This window comes from Oryx dammah, unplaced genomic scaffold (assembly GCF_014754425.2).
Source record: "Oryx dammah isolate SB20612 unplaced genomic scaffold, SCBI_Odam_1.1 HiC_scaffold_28, whole genome shotgun sequence".
In the NCBI taxonomy this organism is placed as follows: Eukaryota; Metazoa; Chordata; class Mammalia; order Artiodactyla; family Bovidae; genus Oryx; species Oryx dammah.
The window spans coordinates 97,010,665-97,033,011 of record NW_024070212.1 but is presented as its reverse complement, the minus strand read 5'-3'; the positions used below and the strand labels follow the sequence as shown (position 1 = coordinate 97,033,011).

At 42.2% G+C, this 22,347-nt stretch overlaps 1 protein-coding gene across 5 annotated transcripts in view; it reads right to left on the bottom strand.

Moving 5' to 3' along the window:
- The window catches only part of LOC120856188 (cytochrome P450 4A11-like), an 18,921-nt gene extending 11,742 nt beyond the window's left edge, over window positions 1–7,179 (bottom strand). For 2 of the 5 annotated variants that reach the window (XM_040231233.1, XM_040231237.1), the window contains exon 1: window positions 1,105–1,299. In XM_040231233.1, the coding sequence (XP_040087167.1) occupies window positions 1,105–1,299 (195 nt within the window). Of the gene's footprint in view, window positions 1–1,104; window positions 1,332–6,438 lie in introns of those variants that run through there. The other 3 variants (XM_040231235.1, XM_040231236.1, XM_040231234.1) reach the window with 3 other exon arrangements.
- Between the last annotated feature and the right edge of the window lie 15,168 nt (window positions 7,180–22,347).

Below are 22,347 nucleotides of genomic sequence, written 5' to 3'. Positions count from 1 at the left end.
ATAACTTACCAAGATGCTTTCAGGATAGAAACCTGAGCCAGAGGCAAGGTTTCCTAGAAGAAGCTCATCGCTATGATCTTGCAGAGAGAAATAGCTGCATCCAGTTACCACTGACTTGTGAGAAGGACATCCAAGGGAAAAAGAGAGTCCTCTCCTCTCCTGGGAAACCCAGGATGAAAATGACTTGGGCCTGCGGCTTGTGAGACAGTCATGGGAGGGATGAGATCATTCTGGGGAGAGGGCGCATGGGAGCCGAGTCCCAGAGGCTGGAATGCACAGGCAGTGGGGGAGGACCTTGAGTGACCCAAGGTGCTGGAGATTAGGAAGGAGAGGGGAGAGAGGTACTGGGCCAGCCTGCGTGGGGCTTGGGCTGCTTCTAGTTCTTATCTTTGGCTCCACTCTGTTCTAATCGTGCTGCTGAGAAAGAGAGACCTCAGTTCTCTGCAACCTGTGATTATCTCCTAAAACTTCTTTAAGCCACAGGCCCTTGGTGGCTTGGTGACCCATGTCCATGTGGGCCCTGACTTTGCGCTGAGCTCCCCCACCCCCAGGCTTTGGTGCCGGTGCTGGGTGGGCAGGTGCTGCCCCTCCCAACCTGCAAGCTGCTCCTTTCCCTCCTGCCTGTCCCTCCACACAACGGACTGACACCACTCTGTGCAGGCTCTGTTTTGGGGGCTGAGGGTGAGGAGGATTACAGGCTCAGTTCCAAGAGCTCATAGTTCAGAGAGAGGACACCAAGCAGGCAGTTCTCCTCACCTGGCCCCATCCTGGGAACTTCGCTCCTGTGTGTGGCCTCTGGTGTGGGTTTCTGGCACTGACCTTACAGGACCAGAAAATCCCTTAGTCTGAACGAACCAAGCCGGTTTGTCTCCACACCTGATGTAACCCAACCCCGCAGGTAAGCCTCTTTTCCTGTGACTTGACACCTTCTTAGATTCCTGTCTGTTGTCCCCACACACAGTGAACCCACAGGGCTGATCCATCAGACTGCACATCTGTGCTCTCAGGCAAGCACAGGGCCAGGTATGAGCTTGCTGAGTGTGACCATGCTCTCGATCTCCAGCCCTCCCGACCCTCCCACTCCCCCATCCAGCTCCATCCTACCTCCCGCTTGTGTCCATAGAACCAGTGGGAAGGAGGAGATGGGAAGTGATGAAGGGCTTTGAGCAGCCACTGTCTGCGCAGGTAGAGCTGTGCCGCCTTGAGCAGAAGCAGAACCAAGCTGAGCAGGGAGACCACCTGCAGGAGCCCAGAGACCCCGCCCAGGGCTCTGGAGGGGCTCAGTGTAGAGACACTCATGGTGCAGTGGTTTCTGGATCACTGTGCCTGACCTCCCCTGAGCACCCAGCCTGATATGGGAGGATGTCCCCACCCACCTGGGGGAGGGTGAAGGTGAAGGCAGAGCTCAGACTGGGCTTCCAGGTTTGTTGTTGTTTTTTGTATTTGTTTTCTTAAACCAATCTCTCTTTTGTTACAAAATGTAAGTATTATAAAGAGAAGATAGTATTTCTGACTTGATCTGGGAGTTTGAGTTGTTCTAGGATACTGCAAACTATCATATGCTTACATTTTTTAAACCTTTAGACAGTTTGAAATAAAAGAGAAAAGTAAATATTTTTAAAAGCTTCCTGATGACTGAGTCTCTTCAGAGTTCTCCTGAAACTATCACACATTGATAACTGACTGTACTCCAATAAAAACTGGGCTGGTGGCTCAGGGTGAAGAATCTGCCTGCAATGCAGGAGACCCAGGTTGATCCTCGGTCAGGAAGATCTGCTGGAGAAAGCAGTGGCTACCCATTCCAGTACTCTTGCCTGGAGAATTCCACAGACAGAGCAGCCTGGCACTTTACAGTCCATAGGGGTGCAAAGAGTTGTACCCTACTGAGTGACTTTCATTTCAGTAAAAAATACAAAATGTTAAAGAACAAACAAACAAGCTGATTTAAAAAAAAAAAAAAGCCTCCTTGAATAGAATATCCTTGAGGCATCTTATTTAACAGTGTGATATTGTTCAGAATCAGGTTTAATTCTCTAGTATAAATAGCCTTGAAATACCCTGCTTGACAACATGAATCATTTTCATTTTCCAAGGCAACTGAAACTTCCACAGGTTCTCGTAAGACAAGCTGCTCCTATTCTCCATCTATGGAGGCAGGACCAGAGTGCAGGTATCCCTTCCTGTTTGCTTCTGCCCAAAGGCTCAGGCCTCTCCCGCCCACACTCACTCTCGCAAAGAGGAAGATGTCCAGGAAGTTCACATTCCTCCTAGTCTTCTCCTTCTCTAGCTGTCCCTCCTCCTGCAGGTGAGCCTTCCTCTCCTTGATCACTGTGTCTGCCCCAGAACAGTGGTCCCAGCCAGAAATGAGGACTCTGGGGGCCCAGATGCAGCCCCACCATAGCCCCAAATTCTTATCTCTATATGGCAGTAGCACATGTATGTTGAGGTGTGCGTCATATAAGATGGGTAATAATATGTCCATGTGTCTGCAAGAGGGAACAGGCTTGGCTGTAGAAGGGAGTTTCAGCACTTGACAATATGTTTGTACACTCTAGGGTGTAATGTACCTGTCTCTGGGATTGAGCACATTATTCTAGGGGGCTGTGTCTGATGGATGTTTAATGGATATATCTACTTAAGAGTGAACTATGGCTTAAGCTTGGTGTGAGTATGAGCAGATGAATCAGAGGTGGACTCACCACCATCAGTTGGACAGAGTAGGCCATGTGCCCCATGGAGGGCTTCAGGATGTCACGGTGGAAGGCTGGGGTCAGCATCCACTTGTACTGGAACCACATCTGCCCCTCCAACAGGAGAGTACCATTCCCTGGTCCACACATGGGTTGGGGAGACTGGATCAGAGAGGTGACTGGGGACACATAGAAGGAACCAAGATTGTCAGAAGGAGGTATGGCACAGGAAAATTCAGCACGGCCAGTACATTTCTGGAAAGTGAATTTCCAAAATGGCTGTTCCATTAAGATGTGACAGTTTGAGATAAAGGTTAAAAAAGAGTAGGAAAGACAAGGACCTACAGTGAAAAATGAGGAACTACACTCAATATTATGTAGTAACCTATAGGAAAAAAGAATCTGAATCCCTGTGCTGTACACCTAACACTGCAGAACAGGGTAAATCAATTCCGTGGCAATAAAAGTTTTTAATAATAAGTTATAAAAACTCATATATATTTGAAATATAGTCACACTCTGAAAACATTTAATAATCTCTTTCCTTTGTTTGTTGTTATTAATTATTCATTGTTCAGAAAAAAGTAAGAAAACAGATCATCTCACAAGTTTTATCCATAGTGAAACAATCTCCTCCTTTCTTGTATATGAAGAATAACACTGGGCAGCTTATAGGGCTAGTTTTTAAATTAAAAATTATTTACTTATTTTATTATGTTTGGTTGTGCTGGATCTTTGTTGCTACATGCAGGGTTTCACTATTTGTGGCAGGTAGGGGAACTCATCTGGCACTTAATAAGAAGAGTTCGTGTTACTAAGAGGGCTTGTTATCTCTTATTCTTTAGACCCGAGAATGTACTTCAGAGGGTTGTTGGTACTATCAGGACTATTTTTAATAATAATAATACTATGAACTGCCTTCCCTTCCTGATGACTCTCAGCTATCAAACTGTCTCAGTCACCACAAACTTGCCTCCCATCCCTGACTCTCTCAGGCTTCAAGGATGGCTGGTAGAGAGTCACGTACTGATGCTGATGGGCCAGTCTCTGTCGGAATTTCCCAGACCCAGGGCATGTACCCAAGAGGGAAGATTTGCTCCTGCTGGCATGTGGGTTTCACTCCACCTGTAATTGAAGGACCACCTTCATGTGTCAGGGTCAGAGTCACAGGGCTAAATTGCTGACCCACAAAAAGTGAAGAGGAATACATGGGAATTTCTCTGTCCTTTTCATAAGTTGTTGCTGTTTCTGTTCCTTTGGATCTATAACAAGAGCAAAAAATAAAAAACAGCAGCAACTCTGTTTTAAAGTCAAGTGCTTGAGGTAAGGATGAATGTTTGCACAGGCATGGCGAGATGGTTCTGAGGGTATCCACAGAGATCAAAGACTAGACCTGCTGAGTCAGACTCTGATCCAGACTTCTAGTATCTCTCCAGAACTTGGCCTAAGATCTGATTTAGTTTCCTTGTTTGTTTCTCACGCAGAGCTGCCATTAGAACTTAAAACACAGTGAATGCTTGACAAATGTTCAGGGATTAACTCCATGGAGTACAAAACATTTTCATAGGCTTGTGTAAACCTCAAGGCAAACCTGTATGAGGGGAGATTATTAATCATGTTTCACTGAAGAATGAGGAAATCCATGTAAAGGATATATACCCAGGTGAGATCACTTAAACCCAAAGCTGCTGACCCCAAGGTTCCCTTCCTAGAATTCCCAAGACTCCCTGGGTGCCTCTCTTATCACGTTTCCATTCAATATTCTAATTGCTTGGCATCATGTTGACAGGCTTGTCTTTCATATCTATCATCCCTGTTTTTAGAGCAAGTATAGAGCATGTTCATAGGGATTAAGCCTCACTTTTCAAAGAAGCAATAAGTTCATGAAGAAGAAATGGGTACATGTAGGAGTGATGAGTGAGTTTAATACAAAATTCTGTTTGCAAGTATCAGATTGAATCAGAATTAATGTAGGAAAGAAGGAAGCACAAATACAAAGCTGGGGCTCAGGGGCGTCTCACAGAGCCCAACGGCAGGGGCAGCCAGGGTGTGGAAGGGGAGAACCAGGGACTGGAGGGCTTCCAGGACTGTGTCTCCCATTCCTTCTCTCTGTACATCCACAGAGTCATCCCTCTGCAAGTGTCTATGGAGGCTTGAACCAGACAGTTTTCTAGGGGTTGGTGATACAGTCATGAATCAACAGACATAGTCCCTGTCCTTGCACAGCTGGGTCTGGGTGGTGGAGGAGGGAATGACTACCCTTCTGGGGTTGGCACGTTTCCCCATTCTGCCACCCTAAAGCCTGAGGGGCCCTGTTGAATCCTGTTCCAAGACTCTGATTCTAATATAATGGCCAAGGTGTCCACCTGTTGCAATCAACTGTGGCCGGGGTGAAGGCCTTCCAAATGCCCACCCTCTGTGAGGGAAGAGATCTCGGAGCAAGTGAGCTTGGCAGACATCCCATAATGTTTCCACCACAGTGAATGTCAAGTACATGAAAGACTGGGTGGGTAGATGAGCTGAGTTATTCATTTATTTGATACCTATATCTTGAGTACATGCTTTGGATCAATTGCCATCCTAGGAGCTAGAGATTCAGCAGTGAGCAACAGAATCCTTGCCTTCATGGAGCTCCTATTCTAGTAGGGGCTGACAATTCCACCCTGACCTGAGACATGTCCTGCTTGAGTGCATTCTGGGGGCTGCTCTGTGCTCCAAAGTCATGACCATCATTTGGTCTGCCTTGTTCTACTGATCCAGTGCAGGGACTGACCTTTAGGAGCTTCTTAACACTCCAGCTATGTTACCTAGTTTTCTTGGATCTCCTCTGGTGGACCCAGAGGTCTTAGACGTCTTTTCTGATTGCTTGGTGCCCAAGAAAGCCAGATGCCTGCAAATCCTTCTTCCTGGGCACGTCCTTTGTTCTACCCAATTAAGTTGGCATTCTAATTCCTAACTGTGCCAATAACAGAAGTGTTGAAAAAATCTGTGTATTATAACAGCTAGAAATATTTGGTTTCAATTGCTATATTAGACCAGCAGAAATTGAGAGATGATTAAGTACCATGTGTTTGTGTTAGTAGCTCAGTCATGTCCTACTCTTTGCCACTTCATGGACTGCAGCCTGCCAGGCTCCTGTATCCCTGGAATTCTCATAAGTGTTGCAATTCTCCAATATACTCCATAGTATAATGGAGTGGTAGCTATTTCCTTCTCCAGGGGATCCTCCCATTTTAGGGATCAGACCCAGGTCTCCTGCATTGTAGGCAGATTCTTCACCATCTGAGCGATTATGGAAGCCCCATGAGTAATAACAATTGACATACGAGTAATTATCTACTTACAGAGTCTATATATTATGTAATGGCCATCAGTGAAATGGGAACAGCAGTGGAAGTGTTTTAATGGTTCCATGTGTCAACTCTTAGCTCAGAAAAGTGACAGTTGCACCCAAAAAAGACCACAATTTCTCAAAATCAAAATAACCTGGAAATCTAATACAACAACTTCCGTGAACAAACTGGGCTTTGGCGTCTCTCTGTGGCTGATTCTAACAGTCCCCTCCACTCTGCTGATAATGACTGAGACTCCTTCTCTTGAAAAGACTGTCCCCACAGTGAGCCCTCACCCCCTCTACCTCCCAGCCCCGCCCCGCCACAGGGCTGAGTGCTGGCTCATTCAGTGGGTAGATCCTGCGCTTCCCCAGCCTGCAAGCGGCTCATTTCTCCATTCCTCTCTCTCCACACACCTGGGCTGAGCATCCCTCCAGGTCAGTCTCTGTGCTGAGTTCAGGGGTACAGGGAGGGGATGATACCTCAGCCCCAGGAAACTCACAGCACACTGTATGAGGGAAGAACACCCAGAGATAACCAGACCCAGTTTAAGGGCACAAGTCAAATATCAGCACCCTTTGCTAGACGCCATCCTTGAGGCTGGTCATTCTGTCTGGGAATGTCAGTTTTAAGCAAAGTCCTGTGTTCCACAAAATCAAGCCAGTTGGCCTGCTCTTCCTGACATAACTCCCAACACAGCAGGTGAGCCTTTTTTCTTTGACATGACAGTTTCTTAGATTCCTATCTGTTGTCTCCACACACAGTGGACCCACAGGGCTGACCCATCAGACTGATGTCTGTGTCCAAGGCAGGCTCAGGTCCAGGCAGGGAGGGTGGGATTGAGGAATGGGCAGGGAAGCGACCAGAAGCCTGTGAGAACAGCTGAAGGTGCTCAGCCTGGAGAACAGGGAGACTCAGGAAGGAATAGCTGTTGTCTTCTAAGGGCAGGGCTGCCAGGACAGCCTGAGATCTCTCTAAGGAAGGGGTGTCTGATAGACCCAAGGTTACCAGCACAGGGCCTGAAGAGGAGTGAGCTCCCAGGACTGGGTGAGGGGCCAAGACCTGAGAGGTTAGCTGGCTTTTCCCCAGGAACCATGTGATTGTTACACAACAAGACTTTGTCCTGTGGACTTGTTGACCATAACCATACTCTAAGAACCTGAGCCATTTGGCCCTCCAGTCCCCTGTCCTTCCCCCACTACCTACCTCCTGATTGTGACTGAGGCTAATTAACAACCTTTAAGCACATTTTTATAATCACATTGCAATGAACGCTTAGTCATGCAAGGCTTTTCTGGGTCTTTGTGACCCCTTGGACTGTAGTCCACTAGGCCTCTCTGTCCATAGCATTTTCCAGGCAGGAATGATGGAGTGGGTTGCTATGCCTTCCTCCAGATGATCTTCCTGACCCCAGGATCAAACCTGGGTCTCCTGCATTGCAGATAAATCTTCACTGTCTGAGCCATCAGGGAAGCCCTATGATAACATTGGAATGATTGGTTTTGCAATATCAGTACATAATTACTTCTCCATTTAAATACGTGAGAATTTCAATGAAGCTTTATCCTTAATCTTAATTATGATATTTTCCTACTAATAGGTTTACTTTGAGCTGTGACCAGAGTATGTGCTCACCTTGGACTACACCCCTCCCTTTCCATCAGCCATAGAGGATCCAACACCAGCTTCAGTCCTACTTCACTGAAGTACTACACTTGTAGCAGGAGTAGGTCTAGTAATTACCTTCATAGTATGATAGAAAACAGTTATTTAGTTAATGGTTTTACACTCTGCTTGGGAACCTTTAATACGGTTTGTTGCAATCTGTTCTTAAACAAAAAAATGACATTTTAAAACTTATTGCTTTCTTCTGAGAAACTTTAGCTAGACCCACCAAAAAAAAAAAAAAAAAGTTAGAACGATACTACAGAAATATAAGCTACATAAGAGAATACTATGAACAATTACATGCCAACAAATTTGATGACCTAGAAGAAATTGATAAATTTCTAAAATTGTTCAACCTACCAAGTCTGAAACATGAAGAAAAGAGAAAATCTAAACTTACTGATTAATAGTAAGGAGATTGAATCAGTAATCAAAAACCTTCAGTAAACAAATTGTCTAGGACCAGACAGTTTCACTGGTGAGTTCTACCAAATCTTTGAAGAAGAATTCATACCGATCCTTTTCAAACTCTTATCAAAATAGAATAGGTGAAAACACTTCCAAACCCTTTGTACGAGTCCAGTATTACCCTGGTAACAAAACCAAATAAGGATATCTCAAGAAAAGAAACTTTCAGGCCAATATCTGATGGACATAGACACAAGCATCTTCAACAAAATATTAATAAACTAAATTCAATAATAATTTAAAAGGTGGAAGCATGAAAGTCCCCACATACCCAAAGCAATCTTGAGAAAATGAACAAATTTGGAGGTAACATGCCCCCAGGCTTCAGCCTAGACTACAAAGCTGTAGTAATCAAAACAATACAGTATTGTCATAAAAATGGACCCATAGACCATTGACACAGAACAGAGATCCCAGAAATAATCCCACACATATATGGTTGGTTAATTCATGACAAAAGAGTCAAGAATATACAATGGGAAGAAGACACTCTCTTTAGTAAGTGGTGTTGAGAAAACTGGACCAAACATGCAAAGCAAATGATACTAAACCACTGTCTTACACTTAACTGAAAATAGATTACAGATGTGAACATAAGCTCAAAAGATCCTAAAACTCCTTAGAAGAAAACATAGGCAATAACCTCTTTGACATCAGTCTTGGCAATGATTTTTTGGATTTGACACCAAAAGCAAAAATAACCAATTGGGATATAACATATAAGTCAAACTGAAAAGCTTCTGCACAGCAAAGAAAGTGATCAACAAAATGAAGAGGCAACTTACCAGATGGGAGAAAATATTTGCAGTTCATATATCTGATAAAGGGTTGGTATACAAAATGGATAAAGAATTCATAAAATTAATAGCAGAATTATATATCTGATTAGAAATGTGTAGAGGACCTGGATAGGCATTTTTCAAAAGAAAACATATAGATGGCCCACAGATACATAAAAAGTTGCTCAATATAAGTAATCATCAGGGAAATGCAAGTCAAACCACGATGAATGATCGCCTCAGACTGTTCAAATGCTTATTACCAAAAAGATAAGAAATGTGTTAGCAAGGATAATGAGAGAAGGGAACACTAGTGCACCATGTGTGGCAATGTAACTTGGTGAAACCACTATGGAAAACAGTATGTTATTAATAACAGCCAAGATTCGGAAACAATCTAAGTGTTAATTGATGGATGGATGAATAAGAAAATGTTTATAAATGGATAAAACATGTTTATATATATATATATATATATACACACATACAGAGAGAGAGAGAGAGAGGCTTCCCCAGTGTCCCAGCAGTAAAGAATCTGCCTGTAATGCAGGAGCCACAGGAGACATGGGTTCGATCCCTGAGAGTTGGGAAGATCCCCCAGAGGAGGGCATGGAAACGCACTCCAGTATTCTTGCCTAGAGAATCCCCATGGACAAAGGAGCCTAGTAAGCTACAGTCTATTGTGTCACAAGGAGTCAAACATGGCTGAAGTGACTAAGTATATGTATGTATACATATACATATATGTATGTATGTATGTATGTATAACCGAAATCTTATTCAGACATAAAAGAGATTGGAAATCTGGTTATTTGTGACAACATGGATGAAACTTGAGGGCATTATGCTAACAAAAATAAGTCAGACCAAGAAAGACATCATCTCACTTAAATGTCTAATCCAAAATAAAGAAAACAACTGGACTTACAGAGAAAAAACTGGAGGTTGCCAGAGGTGGGAATGGGAGTTAGGCAAAATGGGTTGAGTCAAAAGGTTCAAACTGTTAATTATAAAATAAGTAAATCCTAGGGTGTAGGAGATGCAGTAGGTTCTGGCTCAATCCCTGGATTGAGAAGATCCTTGGAGGAAGAAATGGCAACCCACTCCAGTGGATTAAATTATGCTTTGTATGCATTATTCGTAATTTAAATGATGAGAAAGATCTGCAAAAAATAGGACGATCATTTAAAACTCTGCCTATATGTTTGCTAAATATTGGAAGTCTAGCACTAACAGACATACCATTCCTGATAGGCTTCTATATGGCAAAACCAATACCATATTGTAATTAGCCTCCAATTAAAATAAATAAATTTAAATTTTAAAAAATAATAATAAATAAATAATAAAAACCATCACAGTATTATAAAGTAAAAAAAAATAAAAAGGACAACAGAAGTAAGGCTTATCTTTTGAAAGTTTTTTATATTAAATAGGTGAAGTCATCTTAATGAAAACAATAGATTAGCTCTACTCCAAAATGGTAGCAAAGCCTGGTAATTGTATAACACTTAAATCTTTCTATTCAGAGGGGCAATTCTTCTTAACAATATGTTCATTAGTAATGACATGTTATCAGCTGTCTGCGTGCTCCAGTGTGCCAAGTCGCTCAGTCATGACCACCTCTTTGCAACCCCATGGACTATAGCCCTCCAGGCTCCTCTGTCCATGGGATTTTCCAGGTAAGAATACTGGAGTGGGTTACCATTTCCTCCTTCAGGGATCTTCCCGACCCATGGATCAAACCTGTCTCCTGCCATCTCCTGCACTGGCAGGCAGATTCTTTACCACTGCACCACCTGGGAAGCCCTGTGACTAGCTATTTCTATTTAATTAGCCATAACATTTCTAATATTAATTGTACAAAAAGTTTTAGGATGTGCATAACTTCACAAAGGATCTAGTTTATTGTCTTCTATGGAATACCAATATTAATTGCCAAAGCTGTAAAATTATTATAGAATCATTATACCCATGAGCTTCCTCTGTATTAATGTTTATCATTGCATCAGTTCATTGCTTGCCATAATATTAACACATTGAATTCTTCTACCCATACCACATCCATTAATTAATATAAAATTTAGGATTTGATTTATTCTACCAATAACAAGTTAGCTCTGTACTCCATCCTAAGGTCAGGATGAGCTTCAAATTAAAAATATGCCTACAACTGGTACATTAGGAGCAGCTATGGGGGTGGTGCTGGGAAGGGAATGAATTCACCCTAGAGATTCCATGGAGCATATGGCCCTGCCAATATCTTGATTTTGGCCCAGTGATATTGATTTCATACTATGACCCCAAGAATTATAGCACAATAAATTTATACTGTTTTAGGTCACCAAGTTTCTGGTAAATTGCTACAGTTCTTCTGCCAAACTAATAAAGGTAGGATGGTAATCCTTTCTCTGAATACCTCACACAATTATTCATTCACAGTCATTCATTCACTCAAAAATGATTATCTTTTGAGTTCATGGCTTGGTGCCTTATGACAGAAAAATGAATCAGCTCAATAAAATATGATAAAGGATGCACTGAAGGAATGAATAGTAGGCTTGAGGCACCCAGGGAAGGAGAAAAATAAAAAATAAAGAGGTCTGGAGGATGGATAATAGAACACCAGTTGGCAAACGCTAGGAAAATTTTCCAAGTATTGGCAAATCCATGGATGTCATACATGAAAAAGCAGGGGCTGAGGACATCACCTTCAACTCAACACACCTCTCACTTTTCCCACGATTATCTCCTTCTAGGTCATGTCCAAGACCCATAACACAGAAAATAAAACACCATACATTTCAGAAAGGATTCTTTGGAAAGCTTTCCCAGAGGGGCCCCATTTCCTACAGACGTGCTCTTTGAACTATTTAACCTTTTACTCCCAACAACTTCCTCCTTTGCCCATCTTCAAGACAGGAGATTTATTACACAACCTGTGAGGCCAGAGTTCTTTTCTTTTTCCCCTAAATCCTGAGCTCTGTCCAAACTCCAGGGCATGTAACTGCTTACACTCATTCCTCTCCACTTTCACCTAGTTCTTTGGTTGCCTTCCATCCCCTTGTGCCCCCACACAAGGACTCTTGGACTCTGACTCTTTCCCTCACTTGGCTCAGCACTAGCTTTTCTCCACAGCATAGGTGCAGTAAGAGAACGAACTCTGAAGTGGGAGAAGCTGGATTTGAATTCTGGTTATTACCCTTTCCCTACCTCAGTCCTTGGCTTCTTCTATATAGCTGGGCTCAAAATGCTTGGTAGTAGCTAACATTAGTGAGCACCTCCTACATTCTAGGCACTAAGCAAAGAAAATTATATGTTTTATCCCACAAGCACCCTACAAGACAGATGTTAAAAATCCCCATAGTCAAGACAAGAAAGTGAAGGCACTAAGAAGCTGGCTGCTTGCCCAGGGTCACTCTGTTGGTGAGAGGTAGAACCAGGATTCAAACCCAGGCAGTCTGGCTCCAGAGACTCTGCTGTTAACCATGAGCATAAAAAGATAACGAATGGGTTGAGCTGCTGTCCATATATGAATGCAGCCCAATTTCCCAAGGGTGTTTCATGCTTGATCTGTTTTCCAGTGATCCAAGTAGCAGGAGAGTCTTTCAGGTTATCACTCCATGTATTGGTATAATGCAGCCTCACTACTCAGGGCTGCCTTTGTGAGAAAGTGTTGACAAACTCTGTGGTTAGATGTAGCAATCACTGAAAATGATGTTTGTGGAGAATTTTCAACAAGCTTATTACAAAGTGAGACTATTCAACTGTAGAGCATGAGCTAAATTCTTTTTTAAAAAAAGTATGTCAGCTGTGGTTAATATTTATTAACCAGTAAATATTTTTCCCTTTCATTTTGTTCCCACCCAACCCAACCAAGGACTCCTTGAAAGTTGTCACTAAGCATTCTATGTCCTTATAATTTCCATAACCTGGACCAGAAGACAGTACCTACTGATGATCCTCAATAAATACTTACTTGCCGGAGTCCAGCTCCAGCAGCCAGGGAATCAACCTGCAGGGGTGGGTGGTATTGGCGAGTAACGATGCAGCCTCTCAGTTTTCTTGGACTGCATGTTTATTTCAAGCTTTAGATTCTCTTTTATACTTTGATGAAAGCATTAGGCCAGAGGTTTGACATTTTCAATTTCCCCTCACCCAGATTTATTGTCTCCATAAATTGTTGCTGTCCTCCAAGCAGAGTTTCTGCTTCAGTGGTTCTCTCAGAATTGTGTTTACTTTAACTCGTGATTACATTGTAACTCGTGCTTATATCTGGGCTGCATACCACAAACCTCAGTTTATTTCTTATCTTTCTAAATCCTGTTTGCCCCTAGTATCCTGAGCTTGGGCTTCCCTGGTGGCTCAGAGGTTAAAGCATCTGCCTGCAATGCGGGAGACCTGGGTTCGATCCCTGGGTCGGGAAGATCCCCTGGAGAAGGAAATGGCAACCCACTCCAGTATTCTTGCCTGGAGAATCCCCTGGACGGAGGAGCCTGGTAGGCTACAGTCCACGGGGTCGCAAAGAGTCGGACACGACTGAGCGACTTCACCTCACCTCATCCTGAGCTCACTATCTCTTAAAAAGGCTTCTAGCTATTAATATCGCTAAAATTCCTAATCTCTATAAGCTATAGTAAAATATGCTAACATTACAACATTCCTTAAATCTTTAGCTTCTAACTATTTTTAATTATTCCTAATCCCTAAATTCAGCAAAATCTTTTGCTATAAACATTTCCCTCACAAATAAGTTTCAGATAACATTCCTTCCCATGGCCTCAAGCTGCGACCTTTGTGCTCATCCTGGAACATTCCTTTGTAAAGATCCTTGAACAAATGTCAATGATTAACTTTATGAATTATTCTCTGAGCACAACTGCAGAAGGCTTTGTGCCTTCTCATGCTCCTCTCAAGAACAATAAGCACCTTAATATTCTTTTCAGTCAACTCAGCCGAGGAAAGGAGAAAACAAGTCAGAATCACAAGACCTAGCTCCTTCATCCCGGGTCCGTGCCTGCAGGACAAGGAGAGGGAGTTGGGGCCGTGCCTCCATTTTGTCAGTAATGCCTAACGCGGCTCCCGACACTTACTGATTTGATAAATGAATGAAAAAGGGAGAAAGTGTAACTTTGGACTTGTTAAATCATCATCTTCAACAGACTAGGGTCAGTTTTAGTGCCATATTTTAACAAGGAACTTAATATTTTTATTTCAGGATGCTTCCTGGTTCAGGTTATAGGTGGTAGAAAGGCAAAGAGGGAATGTAGTCAATTCTCAAGACAGCTGCTTGAAGTGATTACTGCTATGTGGAGGTCACAGGCACTTGTTCTCTGCATCTGAGAAAGTTGGGTTTGATGCTGATGCAAGTTATCATATCTTGTTTATTTTTGTACTCATATAAAGATAGCAACTTCCAGGAGAAGTCTTTCAAACCTATATATTTGTTTTCACCATGCAGTGGAAGTCACAGAACAATTCTGTTTATTTAGCCTAGGGTCATATGTACCACCCCCATTGAAGCTGGCTTAAAACTCAGCATTCAAAAACGAAGATCATGACATCTGGTCCCATCTCTTCATGGCAAATATATGGGGAAACAAAGGAAACAGCAACAGACTTTATTTTGGGGGGCTTCAAAATCACTGTGGATGGTGATTGCAGCCATGAAATTAAAAGATGCTTGCTCCTTGGAAGAAAAACTGTGACAAGCCTAGACAGTATGTTAAAAAGTAGAGACAGTACTTTGCTAACAACTGTCTGTAAAGTCAAAGCTATGGTTTTTCCAGTAGTCATTTTTGGATGTGAGAGTTGGACCATAAAGAAAGCTGGCATGAAAGAATTGATGTTTGGAACTGTGGTGTTAGAGAAGACACTTGAGGGTCCCTTGAACTGCAAGAAAATCAAACCAGTCAATCATAAAGGAAATCAGTCATTGGAAGGACTGATGCTGAAGCTAAAGCTGAAGCTCCAGTACTTTGGCCACCTAATATGAAGGACTGACTCATTGGAAAAGACCCTGATGCTGGGAAAGATTGAAGGTAGGGGGAGAAAGGGATGACAGCGGAAGAGAAGGTTGAATGGCATCACTGATTCAATGGGCATAAGTTTGAGCCAGCTCCAGGAGATGCTGAAAGTCAGGGAAGCCTGATGTGCTGCAATCCATGGGGTCGCAAATAGTTAGACACAACTGTGTGACTGAACAATGACAAATATATATCACCACTGTCTGCCTGGAATGAAATACAGAAATGATTCTGAGAAAGCGAGTTATCCTTACTCCTGCACGGTGTAATCCTGTACCCTGCACGATGCTGACAGTAAAAGCTGTAAAGGTTTCAAAGCTAACTCTTGAATGTCTGCACAGCGCTTATACTTTCCACAGCACAATCACAACTACTCCTCAATTTACCAGGTGTTATTAACTTGTTTTACAGACAAGAAAACAGGGATAGTGCACTTTTCAAGACACAAATGAAGTAAGTGTCAGAATTAAGACCATCACCTTAAATTTCTAACTCTAACTTTGCTAATATTTGACTCTCATTCATTTTGTATCTACTTGCTATGTGCTGGCATGGTGCCAGCTGCTTTCTCTATATCGTCCTTTCTATACTCTCTGTCCTACAGAGACCCTCTGTATACATACCCTCTGTATACATCCCCTCTGTATACATACCCTCTGGACAATCTCTCCAAACTTATCTCAGGCCACTGCCCCATCTAGTGGCAGCTCCTGGGAGACACCACAACTTTTCCTACTCCAGACACTGCTTGCTACTCCCTTTACCTGGAATGCTCTTCTTTTACTCTTCACAGGGTCAGCTCCATTATCATCCTTCAGTTTGACCGTGAATGTCCTCTCCAATAAGACCCCATCCTAGGTCACCCTATCCAGCAGGGCCTCTGTGTTAGTCTCTCTCTCAGTGCTGTGCTTATTTCCTTCTTAGTACTCACTATAGTCTGTAGTCATTTTACTTCATTGTTTGCTTATTTTTTTATCAGTCTTCCCCTCACAGAATGAAAGGGAAGGACCATGTTTATCTTATTCCCCAAGACATCTAGACAGTACTCTGCATATAGTAGGTCCTCAGTAAAAATGTGTCCCATGACCTAACTGAATTGAGATCAAGGTGGTTTCTGTACTGAACAATAATCTGGAATATTCTTTCTAATGAAAAACTTTGATGCTGAAAAAAATTTCTTTCTGACTGCAGTGGAGATGGGGGATGGTGGCAGGTACCAGGTGGAAGTAGGTTGGCTAGTTTGGGGTCTCTGAGCTCACCCAGGTTTGAGGGTGACTTGGATTTAGAGCAGTGGTTATGGGCTGGAGGGGGGACTGAGCCCAAAGATGTGTAGGACTGTGACTGGCTGGGAGGGGCATGAAGGAGGAAGCAGGGGTGCTCCTAACATCTTCCCAGGCAGCCTCCTCTTTTCCCTGCTGACTTCACTGGTGACATTGTGTTCCTGAGTGGCCAGGTTTTCTGTTGCTATTTCAGATCCAGCATACCAGGAGGCTGAACAAGGTGTTGTTCTGGGCCCACCAGTTCCCCTACCTCCACCCACTCTGGTTTGGAGAGTTCCTTGGTTTCCTGAACATCTATGACACTAACTATGCCAAAGCTGTATACACTCGAGGAGGTGAGGGTTCCTGGGAGAAGTTGAAGCTTCGTGAGAGCAAAGGGCTCAGGGTGCCATGTGGGGAGGGATACTGGGCCCGCACATTAAGTCTAGGCAGGTGATGTCCCTGTCCTATTTCTTACCTGGCTTCCTCTGGGAATTACTCAGTCCCTGCCTGACTCAGTCTTCTCTGTCTCCTGAAGATCCTAAAGCCCAGATATACATGACTTCTTCTTCCAGCGGATTGGTGAGTGGGCACCTGCCTTCCTTGCCCTTCCCACTCCCCTTTGGTGCTGTGTGAGAAGGATCTTTGCCTGGCCTGTCTCTCCCTGCCCTGCCCTTCCCACTCAGTCAGTCGTCTGATCCACTGGACTGTCTGGTCCCCATGGTCCCTTCTTAAGCTCAGCTGCTCAGCTTTCTAGTGGGATGACAGAGAAGGAGGAAAGAGAAGTCGTGGCTGGGCAGAGAAGCAGTATTCAGGCACCTTTCCCTGCTGCATTTGTCTTTTTCCCTGTGTGGACATCTATTCTTCTGGTTCTGTTTCTCTGTTAGAACTCAGACTAACTCAGATTTTGCTACCCATAATGGTTGTAGAGGAGCAAAATCTTAGGGATGAGTTTCCTGAATTGGCTTCTGGATGGAACTGGTTCTCTAATAGAAGCAGTTGGAAAGACACTAACGACTATGTGGTCAATGGTAAAGAGGACACAGATAGTCTAGGGCATGAGGTAGCAATGTTGTTGTTGTTCAGTTGCTAAGTCGAATCTGACTCTTTGCGGCCATGGACTGCAGCACACCAGGCTTCCCTGTCCTCCACTTTCTCCTGCGGCTTGCTCAAATTAATGTCCATTGAATTGGTGATGCTATCCAACCATCTCATCCTCTGCCACCCCCTTCTCCTCCTGCCCTCAATATTTCCCAGCATCAGGGTCTTTTCCAGTGATTCTGTTCTTCACATTAGGTAGTGATACTACAGGAGCTTCAGCTTCAGCTTCAGCATCAGTCCTTCCAATGAATATTCAGGCTTGATTTCTTTAAGTGTTGACTGGTTTGATCTCCTTGCCATCCAAGGAACTCACACGAGTCTTCTCCAGCACCACGATTTAAAAGCAACAATTCTTTGGTGCTCAGCCTTCTTTAAAGTCCAACTCTCACATTTGCACATGGCTACTGGGAAAACCATAGCTTTGACAATATGGATACTTGTTGGCAAAATAATGTCTCTGCTTTTTAATATGCTGTCTAGGTTTATCATCACTTTCCTTCCAAGGAGCAAGCATCTTCTAATTTCATGGCTGTGGTCACCATCCACAGTGATTTTAGAGCCCAAGAATATAAAACTTGTCACTGCTTCCACTTTTTCCACTTCTATTTGCCATGAGGTGATAGGACCAAATGCCATGATCTTAGTATTTTGAACACGGAGTTTCAGGCCAGTGTTTTCACTGTTTTCTTTCACTCTTATCAAGAGGCTTTTTAGTTCCTCTTCATTTTCTGCCATTAGAGTGGTATCATCTGCATATCTGAAGTTGTTATTTCTCCTGGTAATCTTGTTTCCAATTTGTGAGTAATCCAGCCCAACATTTCACATGATATACTCTGCATATAAACTCAATAAACAGGGTGACAATATACAGCCTTGACGTACTCCTTTCCCAACTTGGAACCAGTCCATTGTTCCACGTCCAGTTCTAACTGTTGCTTCTTGACTGGCATACAGGTTTCTCAGGAGGCAGGTAAGGTGGTCTGGTACTCTCATCTCTTGAAGGATTTTACACAGTTTTTTTGTGATCCACACAATCAAACACTTTAGTGTAGTCAATGAAGCAGAAGTAGATGTTTTTCTGAAATTCCCTTGCTTTCTTTATGACCCAGTGAATGTTGATAATTTGATCTCTGATTCCTCTTCCTTTTCTAAATCCAGCTTGTACATCTGGAAATTCTCAATTCACATACTGCTGAATCCTAGCTTGAAGGATTTTGAGCATAATCTTAAAGTCAGCACGATGGTACGTAGTTTGAGAATTCTTTAGCATTGCCCTTCTTTGGGATTGGAATGAAAACTGACCTTTCCCAGTCCTGTGGCCACTGCTGAGTTTTCCAAATTTGCTGATATAATGAGTGCAGTCCTTTTTTAAAAAATTTATTAATTTATTTTAATTGGAGGCTAATTACTTTACAATATTGTGGTGGTTTTTGCCATACATTGATATGAATCAGCCATGGGTGTACATGTGTTCCCCATCCTGAAATCCCCTCCCACATCCCTCCCCATCCCATTCCTCAGGATCATCCCAGTGCACTAGCCCTGAGCACCCTGTCTCATGCATCGAACCTGGACTGGAGATCTATTTCACATATGATAATATACATGTTTCAATGCTATTCTCTCAAGTCATCCCACCCTCATCGTCTTGCATAGAGTCCAAAAGTCTGTTCTTTACACCTATGTCTCTTTTGCTGTCTTGCATATAGGGTCATTGTTACCATCTTTCTAAATTCCATATATATGTGTTAATATACTGTATTGGTGTTTTTCTTTCTGACATACTTCACTCTGTATAATAAACTCCAGTTTCATCCACCTCATTAGAAGTGATTCAAATGCATTCTTTTTAATAGCTGAGTAATATTCCATTATGTACATGTACCACAACTTTCTTATCAATTCATCTGCAGATGGACTTAGAGGTTGCTTCCATGTCTTGACTACTGTAAACAATGCTGTGATGAACATTGGGGTACACATGTCTCTTTCAATTATGGTTTCCTTGGTGTATATGCCCAACAGTGGGATTGCTGGGTCGTATGGCAGTTCTATTTCCAGTTTTTTAAGGAATCTCCACACTGTTCTCCATAGTGGCTGTACTAGTTTGCATTCCCACCAACAGTGTAAGAGGGTTCCCTTTTCTCTGTGTCCTCTCCAGCATTTATTGTTAGCAGACTTTTTGATAGCAGCCATTCTGACCAGCATGAGATGGTACCTCCTTGTGGTTTTGATTTGCATTTCTCTGATAATGAGTGATGTTCTAGCTCTAGCAGCCAGAGAGTCTAGCTCTAGCAGCCAGGGAATCAGCCTGAAGGGATGAGCGGTGTCGGCGGGAAATGATGTAGCCTCTTACTCAAGGTACCGGACTACATGTTTATTTTAAGCATCAGGTCTTTTTATATATTTTTTCAAAAGCATTAGGTCAGAGGTTTTACATTTTTAGCTCCCCCTCACCCAGATTTGTTATCTCGTTGTTGTCCTTCAAACAGAGTTCCTGTTTCAGCGATTCTCTCAGAATTCGTGTTTACTTATGATTACATTGTAACTCATGTTTGCCTCTGGGCTGCATACCACATTTTTCCGTTTATTTTTTATTTTTTAAGTCTTGTTTGCCCCTAGTATCTTAAGCTCACTATCTCCTAAAAAGGCTTTTAACTATTTTTAATTATTTTTAAACCCTAAACTCAGTAAACTTCCTTTGCCATAAACATTTTCCTCACAAACAGGTCTCAGATAACAGTCTTTTTCATGGTCTCAAGTTGTGGCCTACATGTTCATCTTGGGACTTTTTCTTGTAAAAATCTTTGAACAAATGTCAATGGTTACTTTATAGATTATTTCCTGGGCACAACTGCAGAAGGCTTTCTGTTTTGTCATGTTTTTTTCAAGAACAATAAACACCTTAACATTCTTTCTAGCCAACTTAACTGAAGAAAGGAAAGAACAAGTCAGGGTCACAAAACTTAACTCTTATCCTGGGACCGTGCCTGTGAAATGAGGAGAGGGGGCTGGGGCTGTGCCTTCATTTTGTCAGTAATGTCTAATGTGGGTCCCAACATCTCCCTCTTCTTTATTTTTTAGAGCATAAGTAAGAAACTCAGTAGATAAAGCAGAAACACTTTGGTTGAGTATTCTGAAAAGGCACGGGGCTATTACACAAATCAGAACCAACAGGCATAAGCACATGGCCGCATTAATCATTATTGTAAAAAAGGATCTATGAGAAAGATACCCCTCTAGATTTTTTTAAAAGGGAATTAGAAGCCATTGAGAGGAAAAGATAGACTCTGCCTGTTTCATAATTTGAATATCTTGATGTAACTTAGAAATATCAATACTAAAATCTGAATGATTTTAGATGCCTAAAATATGATTTTTAATGTGTTTTTAAGAATGTACAGAATTATTTACTTGTAGAGGGGTAACACTCATCTATTTAAATTCAGCATGGCACCTTAAAGACAACTTAATTTTTAAATTTGTAATTTTTTACCATATAAGCAAGACTATTTTTTCTAAAGCATTGACCTTATTTTTTATTTTTTATCCATAACTTTTTGTGTAGTAAGAGCTACGGAAACATTTTTGGACAGCTGATCAACAAACGAGGCAGTATGTACTTTTTTTGACAGGGCAACAGCAAAAACCATAACTGAAGCAATTATGGCAATCAAAGCAGTTATTTCCACAATTAGAGCTGTAATGATCTCTTAGGTTAAAAAATTAAGCCATTAAGTTCATACAAAAACTTTAATGCATAATTATCAAACCATTGTCCCTCTAATTTTACAGGAACCATCAAATATGGTGGTTGTTTTGCAATCATCACAGTCTTATAATTACTATAATCATTTCTATTAACACAATTTGATATAAAACAATTTACAGATTTGACATTATAAAGTTTTTCTTTTAAAAACTCCCAAATCACTCTGATTTTTGGCCAAAAAAAGGCATACGGAGAATGTATGCAGGCCTGTACTATATATCTTTGTTCATTTAAAGGTCTATGTAAAATCACAGGTGTCATAGCAGCCAATGTTTTCCATAATTTAGGTTGTATGGGATCTGTTTCATCGAAACTCACTAAAGGAGGAACCCATCCATTAACATGTCACCTAGTAATTGCTAAAGGATAAGTGATGAATGAATCATTTCATATGGATCTATAAGGCTTTTTAAAAATCAAGTTTAATTGTTGATCCGAAAGATAGGGACACCCCCATTTGATCAGAGAATGTCTGGTGGCAATAATGGGAATAGATAACTTTAGGGTATACGTGTATTTTTTTTTAATGAGGAAAGCCAGAAATTTTATGTTCTTTTAGGCCTGTAGTCTTTGTTTATCAGAATCTGGAGGAGGTAGTGTACAGCTCGGAAAGTCTTTTAAATGAGGGGCTGTCTGTTCTATGGCATCATATTTTTTTGTGTGTCCCCGGCATCAGCAGCTGTAAGGACCAAAAGTCTCTTGCCATTGTCTCTCGGAGAATCAGTAAGCATGCCCTTTAAGGAAGTGTGAACATATCCATTCAAAACCAGAGCTGATCCTTGTAAGGAGGAAGGTATGGCAAAGCAAATAGGTGGATAAATTGACACGCCTGAAAAATTGAAGGGAGTGCTCACCACTGTTTTAGCATTATTAGGATAGATGGAAGCCCAGTCCAAAAGATGAGTATCATCAACAAAAACACGAAAGGGCTCATTTATCCAATCAACAGGCTGGAAAGAAGGTGGATTAGGCAAATAGGCCCAATGAACTCTTTCTGCGCTGGAGGGCCATGGCTGACAAGCCAACACAGCAAGCATAGCCACAAATATTACCATAGAGGTGGCCTCAGGTGTCTCCCTTTGTATTAATTCTTCAGCCTGTTGAGCGAGATGTTTTAGCTGGCCCCAAGTTGGCACCATCTTGGAGGTAGTTGTTTGCATACGATCACGGCAACAAGATGGAGCAGAATACAGTTGGACTTGATCAACATGTCTCTTCTGAAGCGCCAGGTGTCTGAAGCGATGTATTAGTG